The sequence below is a fragment of the Harmonia axyridis genome, chromosome 5 (assembly GCF_914767665.1).
Source record: "Harmonia axyridis chromosome 5, icHarAxyr1.1, whole genome shotgun sequence".
Classification (NCBI taxonomy): domain Eukaryota; kingdom Metazoa; phylum Arthropoda; class Insecta; order Coleoptera; family Coccinellidae; genus Harmonia; species Harmonia axyridis.
Genome location: NC_059505.1, coordinates 14,066,464 through 14,090,509, shown reverse-complemented (window position 1 = coordinate 14,090,509; position 24,046 = coordinate 14,066,464). Strand labels below are relative to the sequence as shown.

Sequence of the window (24,046 nt, the reverse complement as noted above, 5' to 3'; positions counted from 1 at the left end):
TGTGCTACAAAAATTCTCACTTTCCCTATTCGAATTCCTGATGGAGTTGCAACCCTCTCCAGGAGGTTGCTAGTAGAAACAAGCTTTGTATCCCAGATCATATCCCCCTGTCATAAAAAATCGACCTGTCTGAGTGTTTTCACAAATTCTGATTCGTTGTGGAGTTATTGAGGGTGGACACTTTCAAATAAGACACCCTGTATATGATACATTACAGATCGTAGAAATTAATTACCGTAAGAGATTTAGAGCAATCTTAACTGGTGAATAATGGTAGATTCAAGTGTAAAAATGTTTTTTTCTTTGTTGACCACTTTTTTCTATTTAATATTCACATGAAGAGCAGCTGACTTTACCCATTCACTATTTTGTGTATTTACGGATGCCTACCTTTGAATCGTGGATCGATCTGATTAGATTATTCTATGATGTATGTATTCCGTATTGGCAACATTGGGTTGAACTGACAGACGAGACAGATGAAATTCAACGTGACGTTTAATGTTTGGTTCCTTGGTCCCAATTTTGCTTTATGATATTTAATTAGGTGACCTAACGTTTTCGTGCTTATTGAAGAGGTTCGACACTATTTATTATTGTTTTTCCAAGAAATGTGAGGATCTAATCTCAGTGGGGCACTAGGTATGTTTTGTAGCAATATTGAATGTAGAATATGACAAATATTATGTTCATTTGTGACTTGTTTTGATTCATTATTTCTACTATGAATTAATTATTTTGAATATTTATTCATTTCGATCAACTTGAACGACGAAAATATTGGGTAAAGAAGACTTACTTTTCAATCCTAAAGTGAATTACCCATATCAATTAAGTTATATATACAGCCCAAATTCATACTATTAATGAAGACCCCAAGATAATATCTATGAATACTTCTACTTGTATTTTTTTCAGATTTATCAATATGATGAACCCATTACCATTAGATCCCTATGAACAACAGCTTCTTGCAGTATTCAATAGATATGATTATAACCAAGTTGGAAGCTTGGATGAGCAGGGATTGAAGGAGCTGTGTCAAACACTGCAATTACAAGAGCAGGGTATAGAGCTTATAAGTAATCTACTGAATGAACCATCCAAATCTCGTGTAAAATTTATGGAATTCAAAGATGCATTATTGACACTTTTAGACAACATGCAAAATAACCACAGTACTAGCGAGCAATTCAATGAAAATGAAACCAAAAGTTCTCCTGAAAGAGAAGTTTCGCCTAAATATATCTATGGATCCAAAAAATATGGAAGGAGATCTCGTCCTAAAGCGGACCTCAACTTAGATGAACAAAATGATTTAAATTTTTTAAATATCGCTGTCAAAGTGAATAAGGACAGCACAGTACAAAGATCAAATTCAGAAGTATCTCATTCAAAAAAAAGAAAAACAAACTTTAAACTTAAGAGATGTATCTCTTTACCATCTTCTGAAGGCTTCAATCCATTTCAAAGAGATTTTTCAAATCCTAATTCATTGTCGGGTGAAAGTGATCCAATTTATACTGAGGAAATGTTAAGAAAAGCATGGAATAGTTTAGGAGTAGGAAAAGATGGTTATTTGAATCAATCTGAGTTGATTTTAGTGTGTGATGCAATAGGTCTCCACAATTTGGCTAGTGCTGTTATAAGACAGTTGTCTCATGAGTCAAATTTGGAGTATAATCAAAAAATCAGTTTTCAAGAGTTACTAGAGGTTCTAAAGCATGATGAAACTTGGGCTGATGTTCTCGACAACTCGGAATCTACAATTCGCAATCACCAATCTATTATTTCAGTTACTAGTTCATTCCCTGATTCTCAAACTTTCCAATATATTTCCCTAGGTCCAGATGGTAATGGAATAATAAATTCTGACACAATAATAGATATGTGGGAATCGGTTGGCATTACTGCACCAAAAGAATTGTTACATGATTTGGGTTTCAATTCGAGGCATATTAACATAGTTGAACTAGCATCTGTTTTAGATACTGGATTAAAAACAATCCATGAATCTAACGAAAGAAATTATAATAATCCACATATCTCTTTGCTTCAGGCGAATCTTACCTTGTACCAGTCAGAAATAAAGTGCTTGAAACAAATAATGGATCAGTTAAATGAAGAAAAAGACAAGCTCAAAAATGATATTGTTGAAGCTAACAATAGAGCTACCTTACTGGCCCAAGATGTCGATGATCATCATATGAAAATACAAGAAAATACTAGAGCTCAAGTGAAACTTTTGGAGCAAAGACACAGCGAAATTTTAAAGAATTTATCAAAAAAATTTTCTGAAGAAAAAGAAGAAATGAGAGAATTTAACTATTCACTTGAGCAGAAAATTTCTACTCTTGAGCAAGAGTCCTCTAAATTAAAAAATGATCTTTCAACTGCTAAAAAATATTTATCTACAGTGGAAAGTGAAAATAGTCAATTGAGTTGTAAGATTGCAGATTTGCATGAAGCAAAGGAAATGCTTCAAGAGCAAGTTATTATTTTGGAAAATGAATGTCGGAGATATAATGAACTAGATCATGAAAATATCAAGCCTTTGTTGGAAAAGTTGAATCAATTAGAAATTGAAAATGGACAATTAAGAGATCAGAGTGATGAAATGGGTGCTGAAATAGAAGCTTTGAATTCAGAAATTTCTTTGTTGAGAACTACCGAAAAAAGTGAAGCTAGTAATGTTGCTTGCAGTACTTTAGATGAATCAATGGAAAATGCGGAGAATAATTTGTCAGTGTTATGTGGTTCTGGTGCAAAAAGAAGAAATGATGAGTTTCCATCTGAAGATTTCAGCTTATATACTTCTGGTAAGTAGATTTTTAATATATTTATTTAAGTTTTTTCTTTTTTTTACATGAGTTATTTGATCATTAGAGACGATAATTAGTGTTCTCATTCGGTTTGGGACTGAAAGCCCAGGATAAAAGATATTTTCTAACTCAATTAAAAGTGTATGTGGTAGTGGAAAACCATAACAATAACCTTGATTATGTTTATCTACTTCACACAATAGTTCTAAAAGAAAAAATAAAAGAAATAACTTGTTATAATCTTCTTCATGTTAAGCTAATTAATAGCATTTAGAGATACCATCAGCGATAACAAAACAGTTGAATTCCATCCACACTCCTCCCAGCGAGAGGTTTGTTGGCATATACAATGTGTGACATTAAATTTTCTGGGTTTGTTCACCTCATACGACCCTTTTAAACATTTCATGTAATTTTTATATTTTCGAGGCAGTACTCAAATTATTGAATTTTTTCCTTTAGACTTCGAAATCTATATTTTTTACACATTTTGGAGGAATGTCGTAATTGCAAGTCTAATTTTTACCTTTTTTCAAAAGAGAAGCAAACGAAAGCATTCATATTTTTTATAACTTTTTTAAAATACCGTCTTGTTTTTATTTCTTTCGTGACAATATTTGATGTTATCATCTGAGATTTTGAATTTTAATGCTTTCTATTCAACTGTTCTTCTTTCTAAAACCGTCAGCACTTACTGAGTGTTGTAACATGCAAAAATTAGTATCAAAAATTAACTTTTTGAGAAAATTCAAACCTTTTTATTTCGAAATTGATTCCACGCATATCTCTTCGTGAAACATACTTTCAATATTAATAAAAGAAAATAAATAAAAACACTTGACTATACTATTTATTTTTGCTGCTTTTGATAGGGGGCGCTAAGTCAGAAGTTCATTGTTTTGTTCATTTTACTCCGAAATTTCAAATGTAATGATAGGATTTTCTTAACAGAAACAGAATTCAGTTTTTCAGTGCGTCAGTTGAAGAATATCTTTTTTCGGCCATAACTTCAGAACGCCTGAAGCTATCGTTTTGCGACCTGCAGGTTTTTTTATGCAAATTTGATGGAACTTCTGATTCTGTTAAGAAAATCCTATCATTACATTTGAAATTTCGGAGTAAAATGAACAAAACAATGAACTTCTGACTTAGCGCCCCCTATCGAAAGCAACAAAAACAAATTTATCATGAGTATATTTTGTCCTCAATCAACAAGATATTATCTCTTAGACGAGATCTAATTTGCTCAAAAATGTTGAGCCAAACTGAAGTTTCAGGCATTTCAATCAGTCAGATTTCTCCCTTTCCCCTACTCTTATTTGATGTTGTAAATTCGAAAATGACAAATCAAAAAGATATAGAATTTTCCAAGGATTACATTGATGATTTTTTCCTTCAACATTATATGAAACATTTTCGAGTAAAATTCATTTTTCTACTCGGCGATAGCTATTACGCCCCCTAGCGGTAGAGGTATGAACTTCAAAACAATTTCCAATGTGTTCTCTTGTGGTAAAAATTTTTGCCGCAAGTCTTTACGATGAGTGGATCTTAGATTTAGCCGCTTACCACTCTTATTTGCCCATCCTGTACAAAGCACTGATATATTTTTCTCTATTTCAGTATCGTAATGAGTTCATTACAGTTCTAAAAACAGTGCTGTAATGAACTCATTACAGCATCGTTTTCAGATATATTTTTCGTTTTCTGGTTGTCTATACTGACTGACAATCCTATAAAATTTCAACAAACGTCAAAAATTGTCAATATAATATAATTTGGATATAATCTCGGATATAATGAAATGATGTGCAATATTATTCGCAAATTCTCTTCTTTCTGGTGGTGTTAAATCGATTTCGTCAGACATAATTCACGAATTTAATGCGTAATTGTAAATCATTTCAAAATTCGAAACGTACGATTCATATTCAAATTCCGTAATCTTGCAATTTTCGTAACACCAACTGCCAAGATACAATACAAAAGTCACTAGGATAAATAATCTGAATTATTCATTGAATTTCGACAATATTTCACTTTACTGAAATAGAGAAAATATCGTCTAATACTCGTTGCAGAAGGAATTCCAACACTCTTGCGTTCGAAAACTCGCTCCTTCGTCGCTCCTTTTCGAATTTCGCATTCGTGTTGGAATAGGAGCCCATTCTACAACTTGTGTTGGAATAAACTATTGAAATATTCCTGAAAAAAACTACCAAAAATCATAACAAAAGAGGTAAAATTATTATTTCGTGAAAGTCGTCGTACAGTGCTGCTTCTACTTATTTGCTTCGAAAAAAGAACGAAGATGAAGTGAATGTACAACTTCGTACACCGTACAAAGTTTGGTCATCGCAGGAGCGCCAGAGGGGAAATGAATGAGTACCTAATGTTTGACTGATACGCGGAAAACCACGTGGTGGTAATCCCTCTTGAAGGAAAACCCTTTATGAAGCTGAATTTCTTCGATGCCTCACATGTTGATAAGAAATCAAGGGCGTGGAATACAAAGCCTTGAATTGTGCATTTTCCGTGATTTCATGTTTTTCCGAGTACACAAGAAACAACCGAAAATAAAGACACGAGGAAAACTTAATCTGTTAGCAATAAAGAAAGGTCTACATAAATCCCATTGTTATAGTTATGAACCATTTTCTTGGATGAAAATGATACAGAATACTGCGTTTATTTTAACAAATGTACATTGTGAATGAAAACTTTTCAGCAAAAAAAGTTTAAAAAAGTGACATAAACAAAAAAAAGGTCTTTTAATATCAAAACGATAAAAAGCCAACTTGACATTAATACATAATATCAATATCAGTAATCTTTTGTGTGTGTTTGTTCAGAATTGTTGTTTTATTTTTTATTGAAATTGGATTATTGTATTCCATATGCATTTCATCGTGTTCGAATTACATATAAGGTTTTTTCTGCTTTGGGGGATTTTTCACTATCTTCGATGAGGCCAACTGGATTTCCACTCATGTTTCCATTTAGAGGTTCTTCTACCCTTCTCTATGAGGCCGGAAGGTTCATTAACGACATATATTTCTTAAGATATATAGACAGCATCCTGTATCCCTTTCAGCCGACAAAATGGTTTATTTTTAACTGGAAGGTCTACCACATTTCAGTCTTATAACCCATTCTGTGGCTCTAGAATCTTCGGAAATTGTCTCCCAGATTTTCGCTGGTAAAATCTCGCCTGTGAATAGTTCTCTGTATAATTTTGGGTGAGATTAAGAAAGAATGATTCTGTGTAGTACCAAATATCAAAAGTCTCACAACTTTTTTACCTGTATTTGTTATTGTTTTACGCTTTTCATGTTTTCAAAATGATGTTGTGTTGACGTATCATGTTATTCTTGTTTTCATATTTCATATGCTTAAAACTTACTGTTTTGAGATATTTAGATTGTTCATAAATTAGAAGGCCTTTGGAAAAACTTGAAGATCGAAATTAATTAATTTTTTTAAATGAGATTTTGAAAGTGAATATCAGGAGAACGAAGGCAAGTACTGACTCTTTGATAATCATTATGGGAACTACAGGGTGTTCGTAATGAGACAGTTCATTCAGTTGATATCCGGTTTATTCCAAGTAGCATATGCTGTATTTAATTTTTTTAATAGGTAGCAAATTGTAATATCTTCGAAAAATGATTGAGGTTTTTCCTGCCTAATTCGATCAAATTTCATTATTTTATATACATTTTCCATTTGGAATAAGCCAAATAATAACGTTTGAATAAGTTATCAATGAATTTAATTTAACACCCAGTAGAGTTCTCAGTGATTATCAAAACGTACTTCCATTGTTCTACTATTTACTTTCAAAATCTCGTTTAATTGAATATATATTCATATATGTCCAAGTTACTAGGTTTTTCCAAAGACCCACCAATTTATGAAAACTCGTAATTTCTCAGAAAGCATATGAAACTTCGAACAGACTTAGGTTCATTTATTCCATGCAATCTGAAAATTCAATATAAAACAGGGCCTTCGATAAGGCGCTGTCAGAGCCATAAGAATATTCAAGCAAAATATATAGGTGGAATTTGGATCTTTCGAGCGCTGGCTCATTGATGCGCCAATTGCATCCTACAGTTCTCTGGTCTCCAAAGAAATTGGGGCTTGATGGAATGAGCAGTCAGAACTCTTACACCTTAGACTCTCTTGCGATTCATTCAACCTCAAAACTTTATCTTTATTCAGCTCGAGATGAAGCACATAATTTATCACTTTTTTATAGTCGCTTAGCACAATCCAATCATGAAATTGAAAATGTGTCTTCCTAGGATGACTTCAAATATAATCTAATTTACCCGAAAATCCTCTTACAGTTTCGGATTTTTGAAATTTTTATTCTGGATTCGGAAAGTATGACCCCGTTTTCAAATCACGCCACTGGGTATTCATTAAAATTTTTATTTCTTCAAATAATTTGCGTTGAAAGGGAAAGTAATAAACCTTATTGTAAAATACTTAGGGTTTTTCATTTGGAACTCACTTCATTCTCATAATAATAATTTATTTTTTCATTCCAGATCTCGGCTTGAGCAGTCCTAGACTGGGTAAAATACGCAAACTACCTTGTACATCAGAAGAAAGGCCTACCTCTAGTGAGAGTGGATTCAGCACAGAACACGAATCTTCAGATAACTCTTCCTACTGTTCACCTACATCGAATAAAAATGAAGTGAAGTGGTTGCAGGCTAAGATCATCCTGTTGGAACAAATTTTACAACATAACGACATAGCACTTCCCAGAGATGATGATTTGGTAAGTTTAACTTTTTAAATAATTTATATTAGTTATGGTTTCAGCATGATGAGTAGCTGGTTGGGCTTGTATTCGACAATATTTATTTATTTATAGTTACAGTTTTATTTTTTTAGTATTTTTTGGTGTTTTTAGATCTCGACTAGATTGTGATTTTTTTTATTGCTTGGTAGTCTATATTTTTTATTTGTATTTGTTCTTTAGAATTGCATTGGAGAAGCTATGGAATGATTTGTTATTGATGTACAAAACCAGTTCGCTCAGTGCAATTTTTCCTGTGATTCAATTCGATGAAAAAATACTTAATTTTTCTTGTTAGGTATAATTTTGTATTCTGAAGCTTCTCCATATTTATATTTTTTTGTACGAATGTTTATTTCTGAATAAATTTTTCATAATTTATTTTTGTTTTATTTATGGGGAAGCTTCTACATTGCAAAAATTAGTTTTTTTTCGTTTCAAATCAAGTGCTAGTTTCAAACATTTAAATAATTTTTTTTTTCATTCTTTTGGTCAATTCTCACTATTTATATATCAATTCTCCTCTGCTTCATAGAAAGTTAATTAAAACACTCAAATGTGAAAAAAATTCTTGAAAAATAGAATATAAAATTTCAATCAGATACTGGATTGGTGAAAAAAGCAGACCAAGCTTACCTAAAAAATTGGAAAGTTCCATCTGATTCAAATCTGACTTATTTCAAGATCCAGATTTTGCTTATGATGGTGCCAGTTTACAAAAGTACATAAAATCATTGCTAAATTTTCTTCAACCAGGATGATTGGTTTTGGTTTATTATTTTCAAACAAAACCTTGGAATCGTTCGAGAAAAAATTGAATTTTCCTAATTTACGTTTAGGAATGTATAAAATTCAAAAATCGAATAAAATTACTATATTGTTCATGTCGTATTTCAGGAGGATCGTATCATCAGAATCTTCCATCCAGATAAACTGAAAGAATATATATATATATATATATATAATAATATAATATTGAATCACAACTCGTATATACAGGCTCGTCCAGAATTAATAGAAAATCCTGAAATTCCTCAGAGAAAAGTTATTGGGCGCTCTGAAAAAATCTATAGCCTGCGGAATAATTTCTAGCTCACCACGTTTTATTTCTGTGTATCTAGATTACAAATGAAATTTGAAATTCAATTCACAGGGTTAGGACCTGTAAATTAAACTTCGTTTAAACATGTTTGATCAAGGGCATAAAAACATCTAATCTATTACAAATAAATCAAATTCATTAGTTTTCTCGTCGTAAAATATTCTTCATAGAACATACATGTAAAAATGCAGAAAACCGTATGAATAGATGTATCATTATTTATAAAAAAAAATCGCAACTTCAAAAATTCATCATAAAATATTTTATTTTATGAAAGTTTGAACATTCATAGAGGAAAAATGTGCGCCTTTCATGCAAATATCAAAATGGTTACAATGCACCTTCATAACTTATTTAAATACGGAGGTATACAGGGTGTGCCGCTTTCGATGGTGCCCAAGACTTTTACGACGAACGGAAGGTACGGTTTTATTGAAAATTTGGTTTTTTTGGGGGATACACTGCTGCGGTGTTTCTAATACAACAATTTTCAATAAAATCGAACCTTCCGTTTGTCGACCGTGGCTCATCCTTTATTGCAAATGGGCTGTCCAAGAAAAGTTCTGTTCAAAAATTCCTGAACTGGACCTGCTCATGAGCAGAACTTTCATCTTGCTGGAACCAAATTTCTTCGAAATCGTCATTCAAGTTCCGTACAGTTGGACGTCTTGTAGTATCTCCAAATATTTTGGCCCTTTTAAGCTACCATAAAATACAGAAGATCCTTCAACTTTAATTACTCCTCATTTAAGTTGCCATCAATGATCAAGTACAGAAGATCCTACAACATTATTTTCCCAAATTAATCAGTCTATACGTTTAATTTTTTAGGATATTGCGTCCATAATGATACGGTTGAATGTTTATTCTCGAATCAATATCTGTTTACTGAAGGATTGTGGCTGTCATGGAGGGAAAATGAGGAACTTTTTGACCAGGATAAACGGAAGTTAATCTCCCAAGTCCTTTATCTGTCCTGTCAGATTTCAAATATCAATTCTTACTATGAAAAAAGTTCTCAAGAAAGGCTAAGTAGAATCGAGTATGATTACAAGTTTCAACTGAAAATTTACAGAGCTAGCGGATATAAAGGGTATTCTACAGTGACTTAATAAAACACAGTTGCGACAATTCGTTCAAATTAAGCCTGAAAAAAAAATTGAGAATACAAAACAGAACTTTGTCAAAATTAAAATTATTGAGCCTGATAGTATTTGATTGTATATACATAGAACAAATTTATTCAATTGAAGACTACTACAGTGACTTCATAAAATGGGCCTTACATTTTGAATAAATACCAAAAATCAGGTAAACGAAGAATGTATTCAAAAAGCCGCCATATCAAGGTTTGACCAATTAAAAACGAGTCCACGCGTGTCGCCACTATGGTTCATCAAGTCACTGTAGGGTATTCCGATAAAAGTTTTCATTCTGATATTAAAAAAATACGAGCGTATTTTTAGAGAAATCAACAATGTTTATTTCAATGTTAAGAGGAAGGTGTGCCATTAACGATGGCCTGGTACAGGGTGGACAAAAATACAATAGTTTTGTGTGTCCTCATAAGGTAAAAGTAACGTAACATTCTTTATTAGTTGAAGTAACAATATTATCAAAAATACTTATTGTCTAGCGGCAATTGGTTTGAATGTAACACTCTGTAGTTTGTTACATTTTTAGATTAATAAAAATGAGCTGTTTCCAAACATGTGTACTTGTGATCTAGCAGATAGAATATGAAAGAAATTATTTATCAATTTAAAAAGAACATAGTCGTCTAGTTTTTTGTGAAATGTCATTATTTGTTTATTGCCGCGACAATAAGTATTTTTGATAAATAAAATTCAACAAATAATTTAATAATGTTGTTAGTTTAACCAATAAAGAATGTTACGCGTTACTTTATGAGCACACAAAACTATTGTATTTTTGTCCATCCTGTACCAATTGGAATCAACAAATGATACATTTTTGGAATCAGTTCAGCTAGAGTAATCGAAAAATTGAGACAAAATGGGGGTGTTCCATTTAAAAAAAAATTACGGTGACGTCATTACTCGAAAGTAATTCATCCTGTATATTAGATTATTATTATTTTAAAATACGGTAAATTAAAATAAAAAATCGACGTGTTTCAGGATTATTTCTTAAAATGGTCTGTTTAGCTAAAAATGAATTTGTTCCATACTTTACGGACACAGTGTATACCGACTATACTAATATTGAAATGTTCAAAATTAGCGAATCTCATAAATATAGTTGAACAACTCGTTACCGAATATCTTGAAGCGTGATATAAACGCTTTTTTCTAAATTCATTGATTTCCTTTGGAATTGAGTCACGTAACAACGTTCTCGTCACAAATGAAAGATTGGAACGCAACCGAGAGTTTTTGGACATAGTACCATGCAGTCCCGGCTTCCTTCCGCATATACATAATTCGCAGAAACTGAGTAGGTATCTAGAGAAATTAGCACGTTACGAATAATACTAGTATCGTAGTAGAAGTTGACCGTTAAATGTACCATTGATAGCGTAACATCTATGTGAGATCAGTAGTCATTATTTATTGGATTTCAATTTAATTGGAAATTACTTCTCAGTGTCTAGTTAACTTGTGTTTATTCTTCAAAGGTAAAAAATAATTAGATATTAATTAAGTAGTAGCCTGAGCTATTTCGACTGTCATTACTCGGAACTATATACACCGTCAAAAAAGTTTTTAGTTCATTTTCTCTTGAACCCTTTGACCGATTTTAGCAATTATATATATATATTTTTTTGTTATAGCTTGATTCCTCAGGAACATAACTGTTTTTATGTCGTCCACAGTTACTTTTTTTGTTAAATACGGGGGTGAACAAAAAAAATTAAAAGTGAGGTTAGGTTATACCTCGTGTAGTTATTCGTTGACAGACGAGGTCGTTTACGAAAACACAGATGTCGCCTCATATTTTCGGAACATTTCCTCTTTTTATTTATTGCGATATCTAATATGCTCTATTAGTGATGACGTCACACACCGCCATTTTAGTTCTCCTGTCAGTGTTCGGAATCCAAACAAACAAATTGTCATTCATTCTTTCAATTGATAGACGAAGGAACGATATCAATGTCAGTAAGTTCGAACTTGAAGTTCAACTAATAAACACGGCTTTTTACAAAATCTGGGGAATGATACAGGATTCAAACTTACTGGTATTAACCTCGTTCCTTCTGTTTATCAATTAATACTGAAATCGTTCCTCAAATACTCTTATTTATGAAAATAAGTCAATTCTTTCAACGACATCGTACTAATTTGAATGACAATTTATTTGTTTGGATTCCGAACACTGACAGGAGAACCAAAAATGGCGGTGTGTGTCGTCACACTAATAGAGCGTATAGAGATGTTGCCTTTATTTTGAAATTGCTTTTAATTTGTACATAAGTCCTATATAAAAACGAGAAAAAAAATTCTTGGAAAAATATAGAAAGTACCAATAAAAGTTACGTAAATAAAAAAAGTTTTCAAAATTCCCGCTGAAACGCTCCATTCTGTCACAGTATTATGGTGGCGTCACTGCATTATAGAGTCACCACCATAGACAAACAACTAGTTTATCTATGGTAACCACGTGCTAATGGTCTGTCAAACTGAACTGATATCTGCTGATATTAACAATCAAGTCGGTTTGATTATATCATCTGACGTTCTAAACCATAAAAAAATTAGTTCTATAAGATTAGTTTGTCCATGTTCTAAACGTTTTATGGCTATTTCGTCAAATTGCCGTGATTGGCGTTCGCAGTCACGTGCTAGTCGATAAGAATCAACACAATTTAAATCAATTCTAATTAAATTGAATTCGAGAAATAAGATGATGAAAATGCTATTTTAGTATTTCAAAAACGGCCTTTAATGTGAAAAATCTAAATTAATTTGATTTCATTATATGACGCAACATCCCTATTTTGAATTAATTCAGAACACTTCATATGGTACCGTTGTTTAATGAGAAATTGATGTGTTGAATGACAAAGATCCTCGAGTTAATTTCAATTAATACACTAAATCAAAAGTGTGAATAACCAGTATAAAAAAGGTGATTATATATGTTTTGATGAATTAATTTGTTATTTTTCATTTATACAATGAAAAGTCTTATTTTGGTTGATTATTAATTTTGTCATTTTTAGAATTGGAATTATATTCCAAGACATAAATAAACAAAATATATCTTCAAGATATATTATTGTGAAGGAATAGATACAAAGTTGTCAATTTTTTGATATTTTTATTGAATATCCTTCATCAAGTAGGCACTTAGAACATTAATATTCATCTATATTCTAAAAGTCGACTCATTAAACCTTCATAATTTGAAGTAATCATTTATTGATTAAGAGTGATTACCAACTAAAGGATAAATTTAAAATTTCTACTAAATTTGTTATTTCAATTGTAAATGTCGTTTTGTATATGTAGTTCTTAGAATAACAAGAAAGAAATCTATGACTACCTGAAGTACCTATCACTTTCTCTGTGAATCCTTACTAGAGAAACAGTATCGTTTAGTGTCCGATCTATTCTACTCTGTTATCTGTGGTTTAGTTAGTAAGAAGTTCCTCAATTGCAATTTTTGTGAAATAGATATAAAAATGGTGAGTTGGTAAATTCAGTAATTTTGTTGAACTATAAAGCACTGATGAGGACAAATTGTATTTGTAAATACAAAAATTCCGAAACGTACGTCTGTCTTTATGTTAATTTATATTCAATTTGTTAACCGTTTACTCAATTTATACAGTTTTAGTTGATTTGATTTTTTTTTGTTGATTATTAATTTTGCCATTTTTAGAATTGGAATTATATTTCAAGACAAAAATAAACCAAATATATCATCAAGATATTTTATTGCGTAGGAATAGACACAAAGTTGTCAAATTTTTTATATTTATAATGAAAAGTAGTTCATTATATTCATGATTTGATGTCATTGAATGAAGTAACAACTTCCGTTAAACCAATAAAAATTTTACCATTGCTGTCTTCGGTTCATTATTCTGTCGGTTGTATCAATAATGTGTTGATGTTAATTAAAATTGTCCAAAGTAGTTAATGTACAACTTAACACATCTAATGAACAAAGTTATTCTATCTAATTAATGAAGTTTCATTGTATCAATGACATCTAAATGATTATTGCTATTCTTCAATACAATTAACACATTTTTTCGGTGTACTGAAACCACTCAAAGTGCGGTAATTTCTCGCAAAATTAAGATACCCCAATTACTGAAAAGGGCAAATGTGCATCAACAATTCACTCCATAGGGTGTTCTATAAAACCTTAATTTTATTTTTTTGTTAACCTTCGTATACAGGTTGTCCCAGGAAGAATGCGACAAACGGATACCATGAATGAAGGTCATCATGGAGGATTCGTATTAAGAGGTTTCAATGGCCTGAGTTCCTTCGTTTGGAATATACAGGGTGATGATTATCTGATCAGTGAAATTACACAGTTCAATAACTCTTCAACTAATCGACCGAATATCAAATTTTGAAGTTTATGGTATCTGTTTGTCGCATTCTTCCCGGGACACCCTGTATAATAAAAAACAAAGTAACTGAGGACGGCATTTGAACATTTATGTTACCGAGAAATTAAGCTACAATTTAAATAAAATAATTGCTCAAATCGACGAAAGGGTTCAAGAGGAAATGAACTGAATACAAAATTCGTTGAGAAAACATGTAAGGCGTGATTCTGTGATGAAAATTAAGGGGGGTATTAGGTATAACAATTTTTGAAAAACCTCCCTCCGGAAAAGTTATACCCCTCCGAAGATTACAAAAAAAATTCAATAAATATTATAATTGTAGAGGTTTTTGTTCATTGTTTGTTCACTATTGTTTTAGCTGTAAAAGTCTTAGCCTAGTAGAATCATAATTTGGTTGGCTCTTGTTCAATAAAATGATATTTAACATGAGCTTGCAATAAATTTGTTTTTCTCGTAAATACTCAAGTTTTCGAAAAAACTTGTGGAGATGAAAATGTGAATGAATTGGGCTTTTCAGCCATGTTTTTATTTAAAAAAAAATTGTAACGAAATATGTTTTAGGTATTGATTATTTTAACCCCTTTAAGCATACTTCAGGGTTGAAAAAATTCCGAAATGTGTAGTTTCATTGACAAATAATATTTACCAAGTTTAGTGTCTTAGGCTCAATAAACATGGAAAATAAAAAAGAAAAACTTTTTTGGTGTAATTTTTCCGGGGGGCGGTTTTTCAAAAAAATTTATACCAAATACCTACCTTAATTTTTATCACAGAATCACCCCTTACTTTTTTTCGGTGTTATTCAGATACACCCTGTATATTGAGAGCCGAACCAATATTTGAAACTGTATGAGAAGTTCTTTGAGCACCGAGAACTAAACACTTTTTAAATGTGCTCTGGAATATCTAGCGCATTAAGTCCCTTTTCCATAAAGTGCTCGAGATCACTAAGCAAAATGTAAATGGTGTTGGCGAGTACTAAGTACCTCTCAAAAGATTGAAATAATAAGAAATCTCAAACGAGAAGATCACCTTTTTGTAAAATAATATCAATTTCTTTGAAATGGCTTGTACTAAAACATATCAAAAATTCAGCCAATTTGACAGGGGACCACTTACTCTAATAAAGTGTGCTCTATTATTGATGAAGATATTTAAAGTAACAAGGCGCTTATTTAGCCCTAACTAAATTGGAATTATTAGGTCTCACAGTATTGAGTAAAAAAGTACGCCACTGCCTTTTTTGTGATTTTAAAATTTTTAAGATCCAGCACCTAATACAACTTTTTGCTTTCTTGTGTTTTCTTCGTATCTGCTTCGTTTTAGAGGAAAAAATTTCTCTATTGCATTTAATGAACACTTTGGAGAACACTGAACAAGCACGAAAAAAGGATTTTTTCTCGGAAACGAAGCTTGATATGAAGAAAACACAGGAGACCGAAAGTTGTACTTGTTTAATCTGAAAAATAAAAACTACAATAAAACTATTTACGATAATTTATAAATTATGTTTTTCACCATAATTTGATCCCTCCTTTAACTTTGTTACTAAAAGAGGTACAAAAAAATGTTTTCTACAAAAGTAGAAAACGAAATAAATATATACAGAGTGGGCAACATATTGATCACAACTTCATTTTTTCAAATGTATATTTTTCCATATTTGACTAGCTCTTTTGCCCCTGATTTCGAATATATAACATATGTTTGGCTTATCTCTCTTATTCTGAGTACCACAGCGTTTCAAATTTTAAGAACCACCTGGAATGCTCAGTAATCAGTTTTCAAATAGAAGGCTTTTTTGAGTTATCTCGTTGGCAACGATATATGAAATACGTTTGTCATTGAATGAAACTATTCATCGAATATGCACTATCTACACAGAAGCAGAAAAATTTGAAATATTTTCACTTTATGTGAAGAACAATAAAAATAATAAAGCTACAAGGAGAGAATATATGGAGTTGCATCCAAATCATCCAATTCCAATTTATAGTGGAAAACGTATTTCATATCGATGCCAACGAGATAACTCAAAAAAGGGCATTATGGAGTTATCCCAGCCTACCACTTGAAAACTGATTACTGAGCATTCCAGCTGGTTCTTAAAATTTGAAACTCTGTGGTACTCAGAAGAAGAGAGATAGACCAAACATATGTTATATATTCGAAGTCAGGGGAAAAAGATCTAGTCAAATATAGAAAAATATACAGAGTGTTCCATTTGAAAAAATGAAGTTGCAATCAATATGCTACCCACTGTGTATATATTTCGTTTTGTGAAATCATTTTAAAAAATACTAGTCGATTTCGTGGAACTTTTGTAGAAAACATTTTTTTGTACCTCTTATAGTGACAAAGTTAAAGGGGGGGTCGAATTATGGTGAAAAACCCGGTACCTACCGTTTTTTTTTAATTTCATCTCTTCAACTACCTACATCTGAAACGAAGCAACTGTTCGTAAGACCTTCCTTTCTCAATACTTGAAAAATCACTCTCTGAAGTTTCGTACCGTAGTTAGGAATCACCCTGTATTCCTTCGAAGGATCATTTTCTCTATAGCTTTCCTCAAATAATCCATTCTAACTTTGATATCACGCGTCTTTGAGAGGCTGAAACGCCTTGGCATAATCGCTCGACGTGTACCTAAAAAGGCAAAAGTTGTGGGTAGGTGTTCTTAATGAATATTTACCCGGCCTGATGGGAAAAGTTCGAAAGCAATGTTATTTCTGCTGGTACGCTATTCATTGCGGGCTTTGTCATTCGCGGAAATATCCATTGATGTTGGCGTTATATTTAGTGTGTTGCGTTTGCAGGAATGCCGATTCCGACGTGTTCTTTTTGAAGGTAAAGTCCGTCTGTCTAGTCGGCGTTTTGGCTATATGATTTGATAAGCTCAGTCCGTGATCTCGACGTCGAATTTGCGGAGATATTCGTATTTATACGTTTGTGTTTTGCAGTTGTTTTGTTGGTAACAATTTGTGTTGATTGATTTATACATTTTTCTGTCGACAATAGTGAGTGCACTTCAATTCGAAATAGAGAATGATTTGGCCTTTAAATATTCCAATTTGTTGGAACTAATATCAGTGCTATCAAATATTTTTCAAATTTTTGTTTGAAGGTATAAATTTTCAGTCGACAATAGTGAGTGCAGTTCCATTTGAAATAGAGAATGATTTGGCCTTGAATATTCCAATTTGTTGGAACTAATTTCAGTGCTCTCAAATATTTTACTTTCATATTTTTTGTTTGAAGTTATAAGTAAATTTTTCTGACGACAATAGGGACTGTTGTTTAATATTAAACAGAGTATGATTTGGCCTTGACTATTTAAATTTGTTGGAACTAATCTCAGTGCTCCCAAATATTTTACTTTCATATTTTTTGTTTAAAGTTATATGTAAATTTATCTGCCGACAGTAGTGAGTGCTGTTTAATTTTAAAGAGTATGATTTGTCCTTGACTATTTAAATTTGTTGGAACTAATCTCAGTGCTCCCAAATATTTTACTTTCATATTTTTTTTTTAAGTTATAAATTTTTCAGTCGACAATAGTGAGTGCTGCTCAATTCAAAAGAGCATGATTTGACTTTTAAGTATTCCATTTTGTTGGAACTAATACCAGTCCTCCCAAATATTTTTACATTCATATTTTTCGTTTGAAGTTATAGGTAAATTTTTCTGTCGCCAATAGTGAGTGTTGTTCAATTTTAAACAGAGAATGATTTGATCTTTAAATATCCCAATTTTTTGGAACGAATTTCGGTGCTCTCAAATATTTTACTTTCATATTTTTTGTTTGAAGTTATAGGTGAATTTTTCTGTCGACATTAGGGTGAGCTGTTCAATTTTAAATGGAGAATGATTTGATCTTTAAATATTCCAATTTGTTGGAACTAATATCAGTGCTCTCAAATATTTTACTTTCATATTTCTTGGTGTTTTCACGTCCTTGAGTAAACATGTTTGCAGTTTAATTTACAGGGTTAGGACTTTTGGAATTAGGCGACTAATTTGGAATGAGTCTACGTTTCGTCTATACAGGGTGTCCGGGAAAATGTGGAAATCTCTCTTATTCAGATAAATAAAAAAGATGACAAGTTCCCATCATTGTTTTCCTAGCGGCTATCCAAATTTATTTTTTCTACTCCTTATCATACATGGTGTTGAAAATGTATGCATTAAAATGTACAACCTAGTCCACCCCTGGTAAACTAAAAGAGCTAATTTAAATTTAAGGGTAGTATTTTAAGAGGTCCTTACTACTGTTCATCATATCAAATATTGTTTAAATTATGTTGAGTAGTTTGAAATATATCCCAGTAAATGGATTTCCAGTGACTTCCAGTCATTTAGGTTAGGAGGCCGTATCTCCGTAGGGAGGGCCGCTAGAAAAAGAATGATGGGAACTTGTCATCTTATTTTTTCAACTGAATTGGACACCCTGTATATTTAGACTTCAACATTTTTCAACAATAATTCTTGTACGAAGAATTATTGAGGAAAATCCTCGCACTCGTTGATTTTTTATTTCAAAAGTAATTTATCGTAAGCTTTTTTGAATTTGATATTTCTCACCCCTACGCCCCCATTCAGCGATTTGGCTGAAAGTAGAATTTGTTGTGCAGTTTTTCATTAAAAAATTAGGAAATCATTTACAATTTGTAATTAGAGAGTAACTGCAATCAGACCATTATTCTTTTACTGATTATTATTGAGGGAAATACATGAATCCATGGATTTTTAATGCATGCAGTTTTGAAGTTGGGGGTTATACTCTTAACCCTCAACAATTTTTTTCTTCTGGAAAAATTTTACTTGTGCTATATCGCATCAAAGGTCATTCAATGATCAATGAACGAAAATAAAATTTTACTTTAAAATTCTTGCAATAAAAATGTTACGTTGCAGTCAACAGTGTTCTCTTCGAACATTTAATACATTAAAATTATTTTCCAACCTTGAAAAGGAACCTCATTGATTTCAAAAAGCGAGTAACCATATCCAATTTATTATTTTGTAATATTTTAATAAGAAAACGGCGCAACCAATTTTCCTTTCATTCGCACCGTTGAGTAGGTAATCAAATTACCTTTCATTTGATGTATCACAATCCATATATATATTAGCATTAGCGCCCCCTGCGGGGCGCAAGGGGTGAGAAATATCAAATTCAAAAAAGCATTCGATAAATTGCTTTTTAAATTGAAAATCGAGGACTTTCCTCAATAATTCTTCGTACCAGAATTATTGCTTAGTCCAAATTGATCGCCTGATATTTTTTATACCAATGTAAATTGAACTGCAACATATTTAAAGTTATTCTTATAGAATTTTGAGTGAAAAAGTTAATGAACATACATTTCATGGTTTTAGCAATCTGACAAAAGGGGGTATCACTTATACAGGGTGCTTCACGAAAAACTGAACAGGCTTTCACTGCTTATGCAATACATTTTGGGGAGTCTAAATCAGTGTTCGTAATATTGTTCATTTGAGAGATACATGCTGTTTGAGTATTTTATCGGAAATTTTCAATCGGCATAACTCTTGAACAACCGTATGGGGATTTCCATGAAAATTTCAAGAAATCAATTTAGAATTAAGTTCAACATTCCTTTTTATTCCTTTTAGTGAATTGTGGATAACGCAGGTCCGGACTGATAATATTTTACATGAAATTTTCAAAAAGCGTATTTATCCTCTAAAAATTCATTGAAACCCTATCAAACAAGCCTATTGACAAAACTCCTCACTTCGTATATGTTTTATGTACCATTGAACATCGGGTATATTTCAATTCACAATAAACACGGCTTGTGAATATCCAAATAGTGCGTTGATCCATTAAACGCCTTTATGGATTTCCATGAAAATTTCCAGAAACTAGTATAGGATAAGGTCTAATATTTACAATTAGTGACTTCATCGATAGCACAGGTCGGAACTGAGAGAAATATTTTTTCTATGTTACCTACATCATGTATAACATCAATTTTTTTTAAAAGCGAAATCCTCCTTAAAACAGTAAATACCCTATCAAACAAGCCTGCTCTCACTCTTCTTATCAATTGTTTCCATGACATTGATATCTGGTGTATTTTCATTCATAACTCGGGATTGAAATGTCTTTTAAAGAAATTTCAAGCAAAAATTATTATGCCTTAAATATAAAACATGATATCTCAATTTGGAATTGTGTTATAGATTTTTGATTTTTAGTTTTTCTCTCAACATCTGGATTCGAATTCCATAACCACTCATCCAGGTTCAAGATATTGTTCAAAATGCATAAAATTTGCCATTTTTCCCAAATTACAAAAACGACAAGACCATTGTGTAAACTGTCAATCTTAAATTGCCATTCTGCTGTTATATTGATATCAAGTGTGGATAACTGCAACTGCCTTCGGTCAACGGAGCTTAGGGTATTGGCAACCAAGCAGTAAATACGATGGCCACTCTACATAGCCTTCAAAATTAATATTTGCAATTGTAAATTTAAAGTTGCGAAAATTCATATATATTTGTTTTCAGGAAACGGTTCGGGCAAATGTGAACAATGTTTCTGAGCTGAAGAACCGTGTGAAGTACCTAGAAAACAGCATCAGTGAAATAAGCAAAGAACTGCAGCTTATGACAAAGGACGTCGATTTCAATCAAATCATTGAAAAAATCAATAGGATGATATTGAAAGATAACTTTCTTGACAAAATTGAAGGAAAAAGAAATATAGTTGCTGATGCCAGTACGGCTACTGATGATGATGAAACAACGAAATTACAAACTGAAAACAAAAAACTGGAAGAGCACAACAAAGAACTTAGTAATAAATGTACGGAATTAGAGAATTGCATAGATTTACTAAGGAACGAATACGAAAAATGTGAAGATTATTGGGCAAACAAATTGGACGAAGAAAGACAAATTTTTGAGCAAGAACAAGCTCAAAATAACGAGAAATTCTCTGAACTATTCAAGAAAATGGGTGAATACGAAGAGCAATATGTCCTTCAAGATTCAAAATTACCAACGATTGTTGAAAGTTACAATTTAGAGCAACAATTCACAGATTTGGAAGAAGAGTATGAGAAGTATAAAGAAGAGATGGAAAATATAATTACAAGAAAAGATGAAAACATTGAGTACTTGCAGTTGAAGCTGGCTGAGCTAACTGTAGAAAAGGAAAATAAAAAGACTGTAGATGCAGAATTGCAAGTTGATAACTTGAATGAGTATACTATTACCGCTGACAAAATGATGCAATTATCTGCCGTTGTAGTGGAGCAAACAAGCTTTCTACCAGAAAACTGTATTCCTGATGAATTGAAGATTGCTGATCATATACTTAGGTTCAATCCAGTATCCAGTTGTCAACGACAAGATACTCCAGATAGTGGAAACAATTGTGACAGCGATAAGCAAACTATGAGTTGGCCAAACGTTTCAGATGAAATACAAACTTCTTTGTTTCCCTCCACTAGCTCGAGTCCGATAGAAAAAAGGAGCGCACCTTGCAGACCAAAAAGAACAAGAAAACACGAACGAGATGCTAATCAGTATAAAAAAAATCATGCATTAAGTTCGAAAGGCAATAGTCTTGATTCAAAAGACAATCATATACCCACATTATTGAATATGATTCAAAATTTGGCGGACAAGAAATTGTTTTTAGAGCAAAGATGTCGAAGTTTGATCTCTACTGTAAGAAAACAATGTGTCCTTCTGGAGACGAAAGCCAGGGGTGAGTTTTTTAACAATTGTCAAGTTAATATGTAAACAAATTATTGGAATCAGGTTAACTTATATTTTACTATTTGATATGTTGGCATGTATTATTCAATTATTTCATAAGATGCTTATTATTGGATAATCTTGATCATTTTTCTCATACCTATACTTTTGTTCATTCGATTTTCATGTTCATAAAAAAAGCTCTGCATAAATTTGATATATTTTTCTTCCAGATAGCAGATATGAACAACAAGAATTTCAGTTAATGCTCAAGCAATCACAAGAAGAAATGGAGCGTTACATGCGAATATGTAAGGAGCTATCTGAAAAACTCATGAAAACTGATTTACTAGTCAAAGAATTATATGTTGAAAATTCATATCTTATTGCGAATGTGCAAAGGCTTGAACAGCAAAACACTTTTTTTGCCCATTGCAGTACTAGTAATTCATTTTAGGCAAAGTAGTATGCTCAATGAATAACATATCTTAGCCACTCTAGTCTTTCTTCAATTACATATAATTATGTCAATACACCATGGATAATAATCTCTGTTTCTTGAAAAAAATAGAGATTCATTTATATGCTACAATTATTTTATTAATTTTGTTCGTTCTCTGCTTTCAAAATAGGTTCATACCTTTCAACTGATTTTGGCCCTTTTAATTTTATCAGTTATTGTTAACCATTTCTCATCAGTTTCTATGGAATCTCAATTCCAATTGAATAACTGGATTTGAAAATTATTTTAATTTTAAGGTGTGTGGTCTTGGAGGTATCCGTTTATAATATAAAAATCTTGGAAATTTCCATAACTGTATCTGATAATGAGAATTAAATTAATAATGTACTTACCAATGTTATAGATGTATATAGTTTGGATATCTTGAATATTCAATTCGATAATCATATTTAAAAAAAAGTTTCACTCTAATCTATGTTTCACTAGGTGAGTTGAACTTTTAGGAACAATTAAGTTGTGATAATAATCAAAAACTATATTTTTGAAAAAGCTACATCACTTTCACTTGAAAGTTTTGTATCAATAGGTTTTTTATTTCTTTAAATTCATATTATTCTCAATGTTTGTGCAATTAATTTCTTTTCAACTAGAATTGAACCTAAGACCTTTTTCAGAGTAAAGAAACGTTTGAAATGATTGCTTGTAGTTAATATTTAAATTTTTTCAAGTTTGAGATTTTCCTTTTTGGATCTGCACTTATATGTACTATAGAGTACTCATAAAATGCACTTTCATTTGTGTACAATTCATTCAGAATATGTTATTTAATTCGAGGTGTAAATGTTACTTGTTCATATTTTTTTAATTATATATTATTAAGTATTTATCTATCTATGCGGTTCCAAAGAATTACTTATATTAAGTGATTTTGTTAATTTGAATAATAACTTTTATTCTTCAAGAGAAGTGTCATATTATATATAAAATAAATATTTTACAGTTGAAAAGTTATTTTTTTTGTATATATTATGATTATCAAACATCTTAGTAATAAGCACTTGAAAAAGTTGAATGAAAATGTATTTAACTTTACTTCTTCGCCATAATTGTTTTTACATAGAAATTGATTGAAAGGAAACAAAAATGTTTTAACTTATGGCCAACATTTCTATATATTAATTATTGTTACTTGCCATGATAAGAAATGAAACATATGAAAACAATAATAAACTTCAAATATCAAGTCAATACCAATCTGAACATGGTCAAATCATCTGTGTTGTTACCTTTTTAATTTTTCAGCACCTACATCGACTACAGAAATTTCGAAAACTGTAAGTGTGCTTTACTTCAGTGGATAATTTTATACTGTTTTAGTACCTTTTTGTTGATATTCACATATAATTATAATCTTGATTTTGTAGGTTCGCCCTGATGATGTGAAATATATCGAAAAGTTGGCTTATAAATTAAACCGATTTTTCTTTTCTTCGACCGCTCCTTATCATTCAATTTCTATATAAATAAATTTCGCAATTAATCAATTTACATCTTC

The 24,046-nt window shown here is 31.5% G+C and overlaps 1 protein-coding gene across 1 annotated transcript; it reads left to right on the top strand.

Moving 5' to 3' along the window:
- Positions 1 to 429: 429 nt before the first annotated feature.
- On the top strand, positions 430 to 23,498 carry LOC123680544 (ninein). The gene is made up of 5 exons (XM_045618489.1): positions 430 to 642; positions 919 to 2,819; positions 7,379 to 7,614; positions 20,832 to 22,038; positions 22,262 to 23,498. The coding sequence occupies exons 2-5, from the start codon at positions 929 to 931 to the stop codon at positions 22,483 to 22,485; spliced, it is 3,558 nt and encodes a 1,185-aa protein (XP_045474445.1). The 5' UTR covers positions 430 to 642; positions 919 to 928; the 3' UTR covers positions 22,486 to 23,498.
- Positions 23,499 to 24,046: the final 548 nt, after the last annotated feature.

Excerpts from the sequence above, each read along its gene's own strand:
- LOC123680544 (XM_045618489.1), top strand. The coding sequence starts at position 929 with ATGATGAACCCATTACCATTAGATCCCTATGAACAACAGCTTCTTGCA. Across the intron at positions 2,820-7,378 it reads TTTCAGCTTATATACTTCTG|ATCTCGGCTTGAGCAGTCCT; the intron begins GTAAGTAGATTT and ends TTTTCATTCCAG. Across the intron at positions 22,039-22,261 it reads TCTGGAGACGAAAGCCAGGG|ATAGCAGATATGAACAACAA; the intron begins GTGAGTTTTTTA and ends TTTTTCTTCCAG.